The following is a 9,229-nucleotide window of genomic DNA, read 5'->3' as shown; positions in this document are numbered from 1 at the left end:
CCGGTGCTGCTCGACACCCCCTCCCTCCGCCTCCATTCACGCCCTTGCCGTTCGAGCCCCCCTGCTCTCTCCGTCGTCGACCGCCAGAGGGACCCCGGCCGCCGCTGCTGCCCTCCCTCCCCCCCTCTCTTCAGCTCGCCTGTCTCTCGCCCCTGTCGCCAGTCAGTCCTACCTACGTTTGCGGCATCCTGCACTCGCGTCCCGCCTCGCCGTTGTCCCCTTCTTGCAAAGTGGCCGCAGTCGCGCCCACGGCCGTAAGCACATCCCTCTGACAGTCGCGCTCTCGCTCCCTCAACAACAAGACAGCTTTGCTTTTGTGCACCCCACTCGCACCTTGACTTGGTGCGTCTTTCTGTTCCCCCCCCCCCCCCCCCCCCCCCCCCCCCCCCCCCCCCCCCCCCCCCCCCCCCTCCCCCTCTTCTCTAACCCCCCTCTTCCACCTACTCCCTTCTCCACACCAACCCCTAGCTGCCTCTATGGCCAAGTCAAAGAACAACCAGAAATCAGCTCCGCTGACTTACGGACATGCTACGTCGTCGGCCCGATCTTCGCCCAACTTCATCCAGCTGAACAGCCCTGCGCATGCCCCGCAGGACATGGCGCATACCCCCCCGCCCAATCCTGCCGGTGCCCCTCCCGCTGCTCCGTTTGAGGTATCACATTTGTCTGCTTCTTCATCTTTCCCTCCTCGCTCCTCGCTCCTCCCCCCTTCCCCCCCCCTTAGCACACGTGTCCGCTCATGTGCGTGTATGTGTGTGTGTGTATTTTCAAAGTGACACTAACGCCCTGTCGCTCCTCTCTTCCAGGCGCCTGCTCATCCAGCATCTGCATCCGGACCGCCCCTTCCCCGAGACCTGAACCTTGACCCGGCCGAGGTCATCATGTCCGACTTCATCGAGAAGGCATATCGCATGCGCCCGGAGGAGTTCCAGAGTGGTACGCATGTGCCCACATGTCCCAGCGTAGAATATCCCCCCCCCCTCCCCCAAGGGCATCCACTACTTGGTCTTTTCCTCAAACCATCTGCTCACCCCACCCACGCATCCACACGGACATGGACACACGCACACACACACACACACACACACACACAGAGGAGTCCAATTCTGAGCTTGCGAATAGTGAAGCTCTGCGCAGCCACCAATCCGAGCTCCCGCCGGTGACCTTTGGTAGTGAAGTGGAGCTGCTTCGTGCGTTCTGACACTCCGCCCCCCCCCCCCCCCCCTGCAACACGCGGGCTCTTTCTGGTCCTGCTCTGCTAACACTCTCTGTTTGCAATCCCCACCAGGCGAGGCCTATTCCCAGCTGGCCCGGCACATCGATCTCACGCTCAACAATTGCGCCGCGCAATCGATGGATACCAGCATCTTCTCCCGGTCCTTCGGTGCGTGACTCCACCCGTTCCCCATGCACGGCGGTGTCCCTTCGTGGCTTCCCCCTTTCCCATCTGTGCCTCTGACCATTGTCTTCTCCCCTACGGCCCTCTCCTCCTCCCCCATGCACACATACACGCATGCACGCACACCACACACACCACGCGCGCTCGCCTCTCCTGCCGGCCCATCTTTCCCTACCCCGCGACAACAGACGAAATGCTGAGCACACTCAATGAGAACCCCCCGAATGTCTGGTGTCACACGTGCCAAAAGCACCACGGCTCCACAAGTGACAGTGATGACGAGCACCGGTCGAAGCCGAAAGACGTGCGCCTTCCTTGGTGGCACCTCTCCTGCCCTTCCCCCCCCCCCCCCTCCCCCCCATCCTTCTCCATCGCCGTCGCTTACCCTCCCCCCTCGCCCATTCGCCGCTGCCCCTCCCATAGCAACGCCGCTTCCTGTTCGACGAGCTCAAGCGCCAGAACGAAGACAAGGAGCGCTACTATCAGCACATTGTCCTGAAGGAGGATATGCATCGGAAAAAGCTCCGGGCCGAGGCCGATCGCCTGGCCAAGGAGAAGGCCGATGCCGAGGCCCTCCGGCGTCGGGAGCGACAGGAGCAAGAGCGTCAAGCTCGGCAGGCGGCCCAGAAGGAGCGCATCGACCAACAACGCATTCGCAGTGAGGTGTTCTCCCTGATCCCGACGCCGGGCCAGATCGGCCGGATTCTGGAGCTGATCGATGCCCACTCGCTGACATTGACGGGCTTCGAGCTGATGGAAGGCGGCGTCCGCATGCCGGCCGGGACACTGGCCGGTCCCGGGAAGCATGGGCACCGTGAAACCATGCTGCACCTGGCCGCCCGGCACGCGAACTTGGAAATGATCGATTTCCTTCTCCGAGCTGCCGGACCCGAGGGGGATGCCGCCGACGGGGGGTCCAGCCAGGCGAGCACCGGCACCGGCAGCGCCACCGGGTCCAGCGGCACTGGCGATTCATCCGGCCCCTTCTCACACATTCCGATCACGGGCCGGCCGAATGTCAGTGACGTGGACATCAATGGCCACCAGCCGCTGCATACGGCCGCTGCGGCCGGTGCCATGCGGGCGGTTGTGCACCTGGTGGACAACTTCGGGGCCTTGATCGACGCGCGGACTGTGGACACCTCGGCCACCGCACTGCACCTGGCCGTCGGGGCCGGCCATGCGGATGTGGTGGAGGCGCTGTTGCAGCGTGGTGCCCGGCATCTGCTGAAGGATGGCCTCCGGCGGGAGCCGCTCACCATCGCGCGCCAACACCTGGCCGCCCTGGACACCGGCAGCTCCTCCAAGATTGATCCGCCGGTGGCCGATCGGGCCAGTCTCGAGCGTATCATCTTCTTGCTGGAGAACACCAACACCTCCGGGTCGGGTGGCACGCCGCAAAATGAGGGCAGCCCCTCCCTGCGTGGAGGGACCCCGGCTCTCAATGTGGCAGCCCCTTCGGCCAGTGGGCAATCCGACGCCACCGCCGATGAAGCCCTGTCGGAAGGGGGGGCTCTCGAGTCCAAGGCCGATGCGGCGAGTGGCGCCCGGCGGCCGTCTCCATCGGACGGGGCTCCGGCTGCGGCCACTGACAAGCCCTCCCCGGAGGCTGGCATCTCCAGTGTGGTGCCGGTGTCAAAGACTTCGCCATCCTTCGGGCCAGCTGGACCTGGATTCCCGGAGAGCGCCGGATTCGGTCGCATTGGCGGTGGATCTCCCTTCGGGGCCATTGGTCGGCAGCGTGATGCCGGGGTGGCCACCACCCTGGCCGGCTCCCAGGGCGGGACCCCGTCGACACACGACGATGCCGGGCCCACTCACTTGGCCTTGCCGGCGATGCTGGCCGGGACTGCCGGTGGTCCCTCCGATCCGGTGGCCATGGCAAGCCCGCCGCAGGTGGTCCCGGTGCCCATCATGTTCCATCAGACCCCCTCTGGGCGTACGTCACCTTCCCGGCCTCGGCTATGGCCTTTCCTCCTTCTCCCTTTCCCCCCAAGCCCAAGTGGGCCCTTGTGCGAGGCCCTGACCGGGACCATCTGGAGCTAACTCCCCTGACCGTCTGTCCTCCCGTCCGTGCATGACCTTGACCGCCGATCCCGGCCGCAGTGTTTAAGAACTCCGGCTACCTTCTGGTCAGCAATCGGAAGGACTCCCTCCCCCCGATGTTGCAGACGTCCTACTTCAATCCGTTGAAGCGGCGTAACTTGGACCCCAGCGTCCCATGCATCTTGGTGAGCTCGCTGCCGGAGGGTGCCTTCATGGCCTCCCTGTGCAAGTGGAACTTCCAGGCTGGGTCCATGCTCCATCGGGAGTTGGTGGCGGCGTGCTCGGGGGTCGATTGGGCCGCGCGGGCTGATGCCGCCACTGGCGGCGGGACCCAATCGGCGGCCAGCGGTGCGGCCACCACCCCGCCACCAACGACGACCGTGACGCCGGCCGGTCGAGGGCAGCCCATCACCGGTGGACCTTCGGCCATGGCAGGCGCCACCGCCGGTATCACGCCCGCTGGCATCTCCTCTTCAGACTTCTCCCTCGGGTCGACCCCGGGGAAGCGCGACCGGCAGCAGCGGCTCCTTTCGGTGCTCATTTTCAGACCCCTCGACTCGCCTTACATTCAGGCGATCGCCACGACTGATTGGCATCCGCTCAATGATGAGCTCCTCTCCTCGGATGCCAATGGCGTCCCTGGCGGCGCCGGAGCGGCCAGCAGCATGCCCAGTGCCACCTCGACATCTATATATTCGTCGAGGCGCCCGCGGCGACAGACCTCGACGCCGACTCCGGCGCCGGCACCGGCACCGGCGCCAGCTGTCCGGCCGCGCACCTACCGGCTGCTTTGGAATGTCGTTGTCGATCTGCCAGTGGGGCCACTGATCTCCATTCGGTACGTCCTTCCGCGTCACATGGCCCTGCCGCCTTGTCCCTTCCTCCCCTCGGCTTTCCTTCCTTCCAGCCGGCCCGCAAGAGGGAGGAAGATTCGTTGCCTCGCAAGGGCATGTATGCTGACATGTCCGTCTCCCTTCTCTCGCTCCCTCGCTCTCCCTCTCCCTTCGTGCGCGCGCACACACACACACACACACACACACACACACACACACGCACACATGCTCAGGATTCCCACCAATGGCTCAGCACCCAGCGAAGTGGACCCTGGCACCGAGGGAGGCTCCCCGCCCCCGGAGGACCGGGACTTCAAGTTGCTGCCCGATTGCCTGACCAGCACCCTGATCCCGGCGTCGGTGGTTGACTTGGTGTCGAATCTGATGATCTCGCGGCTGCTGCTGCCCTCGCCGGCCGGGATTTCCAGTCGGGAGTCTGACCCCCTGTCGCGGCTGTCCGGCAGCGGGCCGGCCTCCTTCAGCACTCCGATCGACCGACTCAGCTGCTACTACCTCTCAGCGGCATCGCTACATCAAAGCAGCATGGGGCGGTGAGCGGTGTGTGTGTGAGTGTGAGTGTGTGTCTGCATGTCTGCATGTGTGCATGTATGTGTGTGAGTGTGTGTGTGTGTGTGTGTGTCTGTGGAAACCAAGGGATGTCGGGGAGGTGGGGCTGGGCTCGCGCATGGCGCAGTGTTGTTTTGTGCGCCTCAATGCTGTATGAGCCTCTCCTCTCTTTCTCCTGCCTCCCGGCGTCTCCCCCGTGTCCTTGTATACTGCCTCCTCTTTAGTCACTCTCACCCTCTCTCTCACACATACACACACACACATGCATTCATACATACATATACCCACCAACACACGAGACGTGTGTATAAAACAGTACATGCACATTTGGATCTCAAATATACCACCACCACAGCCCACATGACGGGTCTCGAGATGGAGCAGCCTGGGGGATGTGGCCAATGAAGATCTGGAAAGGGGGATGTATTGCTGGGTGCTGTTGTTGTTGTTGTTGTTGTTGCTGTTTGCCACGCACGCACGCACGCACGCATGTACGCGCGCAGGTTTGCTGGTCATGGGGAGATATGATACAAGGTGCACAACTGGCCCCGGCCCCGAGAGCAGGGAAAAGACAAGCGACGGAAGAGGCGGAGGGGGGGGGGGGGGGGGCGTTGGACTGGGAAAGGGACATGTACACCACACAGGCGCGGGCGGCGCGCGGCGGGCGGCGAGCGGTGGGCGCGGACGCACGCATGGGCGCACGCATGGGCGCACTCATGTGTGCGGGACTGACCCCCGGCTGGCAGAACGAGGGGGAGGCGAGGAGGAGGATGGCCAGAAGAAAAAAAGGGAGAAACCGGCACACGTGCATGTGCGCGAGGCATGCTCAGATGTTGACAAGGTAGTCCTTGATCTCGGCCGGGGTCAGACGCCGGAAGATCGGCCGGGTCTGGTACAGCGGGTCGTCGGGGTTGCCGCCGGTGACAACCACGCCGCCGGCGGACGAGGCGGCCTCCGGCGGAGCCGGCGCCACAACGGCAACCTCAATGTTGTTCTCGGTGAGCTCCCCCTCGAAGCCCTCCTTCAGGGCCAGAATGGCCGTGTAGATGGCATCAGTCAGATCGATGTTTTCGGTGTAACTGCACAGGAGGGCGGGCAGAGGAGACGTGGGACAGGGGAGGATGGAGGGAAGGAAGGGAGGGAGGGGGGGGGGGGGGGGAAGGGTGAGTCGACGACAGCGGAGTGGATTCAGGCTGGGCGGGGCACGGCACTCCCGAGGGCCCCCGCCGAAAGCGCGAAGACAAGAGCGCCACAATAGTAGGCGGACTCCGGCGAGGAAGATCACCGGTGCGTACCGCTTCTCGAGGAAGGTCTTGCCGCTGAGCATGTTCTTGCCGATGGCAGCCGCCTTCCAGGCGAAGTAAGACCCGGACGGGTCAACCTGGTACAGGGCCGGGCCATTGTGGTCATGGCCGGCAACCAGCAGAGACACACCGAACGGGCGGACACCACTGTGTGTGTGTGTGCGCGCGCACACACGCGAATGCACAGGAAGAGAGTGGGAGGCGGAGGGAGAAGGGCGGTAGGCAGCAGGTCCAGGGCGGAGGACGGAGGGCAGGGTGTGGAGGGCGAGAGGCCAAGGGCGAAGGAGGAGCAAATGTCAGTAGCATGTGAGAGCGGGGGAGGCGTGCCACAAGTGCATGCCAATGGGTGAATGACAGGGGGAGACAGAGAGAGAGAGAGAGAGAGAGAGAGAGAGAGAGAGAGCGCGGTCGGGACCACAGAGCGCACGCACCCGGACTGGGTGTACTCCTGCATGACCGAGGCGATGTCGCGCACGAGCTGCAGCACGGGCGGCTCCTCATTGAAGACCCGGCGGTAGGACTGGGCCGCCTTGCGGGCGCGGTCAATGAGCACCTTGGCGTCCGGGGTCATGCCGCTGTACACCAGACCGATGGTGTCACAGATGGGGACCGCCTTGACCACGGTGTCCTCGCTGATGAGGATGGAGCTGAGCTTCTTCTCGGTGGCGATGACAACGCCGTTCGACGCTGTGAATGGGAAGGGGCGATGCGAAAGGGGTGAGTTGATGGAAAGAGGGCGACAGGGGGGGGGAAAAAAAGGGGGGGGGGGCAGGGAGAATGGAGGACCAACATGACACCCCGGTGACACACCCTTTATTCCGATGGAGGTGAAGCCCGACGCAACGGCGTTCAGGGCATACTCGATCTGGACGAGCTTGCCCGAAGGGCTGAAGGTAGTCAGGGAGAAGCTGTACCGATCCGCCATGGCTGGGACGCGCGGGGGTGAGGGCGAATGGGGGGGGGGGAGGGGGAAGGGGGGCGAGAGGGAAGAGGGAGGGGGAAAGGGGGCGGGGGGGGGGCTGCACAGAGGCGATGGATGGGGAGGGAAGGAGAAGAGGCAGACTACCAGCCAGGCTGAGGACCTGGGGAGGGGGGCTCCCATTCTCTTCAATGCCCTTTGCCCCCAGGCGGGCAAGGCTAAACATGGGCCAATCTCGCGGGAGAGCGGAAAGGGCGGCCGGCCGCCGGAGGCTGACGTATGGGGACGGAGCCGCCCAGACGTCGACGAGACCCAAGGGACGCAGACAGATAGACGGGAGGGGGGGGGGGGGGGTCTTTCTGCCCACCTGTCTAGTCGAGCTGGCCGGTGCCAGCCCTGCCCGGTGGCCGGCCGCCCGTTGCGAGACCGCCTCCGGGGGGGGGGGGCGCTCGCGACGGCAACGCGCATGGACACCTCTTTTGTCGGTGGCCGAAGGCCCTGCACGCAGGAACACGCCCGGGTGTCTGGTGGGGAAAGAGGATTCTCGAAGCAGTGTCGGCTTCGTTCCCTCGCCGGCCGGCCGGCCGGGAGGGATGCGCAACGGCCCGACGCCGCGGCCTCCAGTCGGGGCGCAGGCCGGGCGGACTTGACGCCCGAGGGGGCTCCCTCCCGTGTGTAAGCCGCAGCCCAAAACTAGGCGCTCTCCATGATGGGGCTCACATGCGGGTCTCGCCGAGCATCTCTCTTTCTCCCTTGCCTCGCTTTGGGGGCCAGCAGGCTGGAGGGGCCCGCTCCAAACACAGCTGGCCGCGGACTACACACACACACTCCCCAGGCTGGGAAGAGCCGCGGCGGGGAAGATGCGGCCACCCCCCCCGAGGATTCTCCACCGTCGGGGGGGGGAACACCGTGCGGAGAGCCTGCCCGGGGGAGACGCTGTTGATGAGCGGGCGGAAAACCATCCAAGGACGGGAGGTGTCTGACATGAGAGGGGGTACATGTGATTGGGCCCGTGGTGTGTGGTGTGATTGGCGCTGAGACGTGACCCTGACTCGGCCTCGGCAAATTGATCCGGTCGCGTGGCCAGGTGCTTGAATGGCAGTATCATGTTGTGGAGATCGGACTCGACCCTTCCCGGGGCCTTTTTGCCCCCCCCCCCCCCCGGGCCGGCCCCACTCGTTCCCCCTCGCGGTCCAGGGGCACCGGCCCTCCCCGCCCGCGCGTGTGACCCTGGGCCGGGGGTCTTCTCGCCATTCGCATGTCAGCACGTTGGGCCGCCCGGCGCGCCACACACACACACAGAAGCCGAGCCCCGAGCGAGCAGCGCACCGCGTGAGGGAGGCAGTGCGGGGTGGGATTCTTGCGATTTCGGGCGCCGGAATCCGCCCAGGGGTGTGGTAGCCTCGAGGAGTATTGGCGTGGATATTTTTTTCTCATTTGTCCCACATTACTGCCAATCGAACACTCCCCGAGCAAGACACCCCCGGCCCTGGCCCCGGAAGGCGGCGCCGCGCCGAGGGTACCCGGAGAGGGTCTGGTTCAACACCGGTCGCGGCCGGGCACCTCCCGTCGCACCCCGTGCTGGGGGCCGCGTTCGAGACTGGTCGATTGCGATGTGTGGGACGCTCGCCGGGATCGTTGCCGGCTTGCTTTCTGTTTGCGAGGAGGTGTTGGTGTACTCCTCGCGCGGCCGAGAGCCCCTACCCCGGCCCGGTCTGTGTGAAGTGCTTCCGCGGCCCGGCGACGCGGGGGCAAGGGCCAGGGGCACGGGCACCGCCGGCGGCCAAGGAAGATACGCGCCGGCGTTGGTTGCACAGTGGAGGCGTGAACGCGCCCTGCCGGCCTCTGTCCCGCCCCCCCCCCCCCCTCCCCCCCAGGGGCTGGGGTCTGTTTTCTCCCGCCACCCATGCAGCCTTTCCTTCGACTCATGTTCGCCCTCTTTGTCCGCGGCCGTCTCAGTTGGTTGGCCCGGGGGGTGGGCTTCCGGGCAACCAGGGCTCCCTGCGGGGGCCCCCTCTCCCGCACGCAGGGGACAGGCCTCGGCGCCCCCGCCGCCGGGAATGGGTCTCGTCCGGAAAATGGCCCCGCCTGACGGACGCCTTGCTGCGGCGGTTTCTCCCGCGGCCTCCGGCGCGGCCTGGGCATCCCCCAGCCGCGCAGC

General features: G+C 65.5%; 2 protein-coding genes across 2 annotated transcripts; one reads left to right on the top strand and one right to left on the bottom strand.

Annotated features, from left to right (window-relative positions):
• H696_04970 (hypothetical protein) lies at positions 1–5,206 on the top strand. Its single transcript, XM_009498836.1, has 10 exons — positions 1–161; positions 303–342; positions 469–653; positions 807–936; positions 1,095–1,190; positions 1,289–1,384; positions 1,588–1,703; positions 1,823–3,338; positions 3,506–4,283; positions 4,512–5,206. The coding sequence occupies exons 3-10, from the start codon at positions 477–479 to the stop codon at positions 4,831–4,833; spliced, it is 3,231 nt and encodes a 1,076-aa protein (XP_009497111.1). The 5' UTR covers positions 1–161; positions 303–342; positions 469–476; the 3' UTR covers positions 4,834–5,206.
• A 228-nt stretch (positions 5,207–5,434) lies between these two features.
• Positions 5,435–7,117, bottom strand: H696_04969 (proteasome subunit alpha type-2-B). Its single transcript, XM_009498835.1, has 4 exons — positions 6,960–7,117; positions 6,581–6,836; positions 6,141–6,296; positions 5,435–5,924 (listed from the first exon to the last, which is right to left on the bottom strand). Exons 1-4 carry the CDS (start codon positions 7,072–7,074, stop codon positions 5,672–5,674), a joined length of 780 nt encoding a protein of 259 aa, XP_009497110.1. The 5' UTR covers positions 7,075–7,117; the 3' UTR covers positions 5,435–5,671.
• Between the last annotated feature and the right edge of the window lie 2,112 nt (positions 7,118–9,229).

Source organism: Fonticula alba (assembly GCF_000388065.1).
Source record: "Fonticula alba strain ATCC 38817 unplaced genomic scaffold supercont2.8, whole genome shotgun sequence".
Lineage (NCBI taxonomy): Eukaryota > Rotosphaerida > Fonticulaceae > Fonticula > Fonticula alba.
The sequence above is the reverse complement of the archived record's forward strand: the minus strand, read 5'-3'. Positions and strand labels throughout refer to the sequence as shown.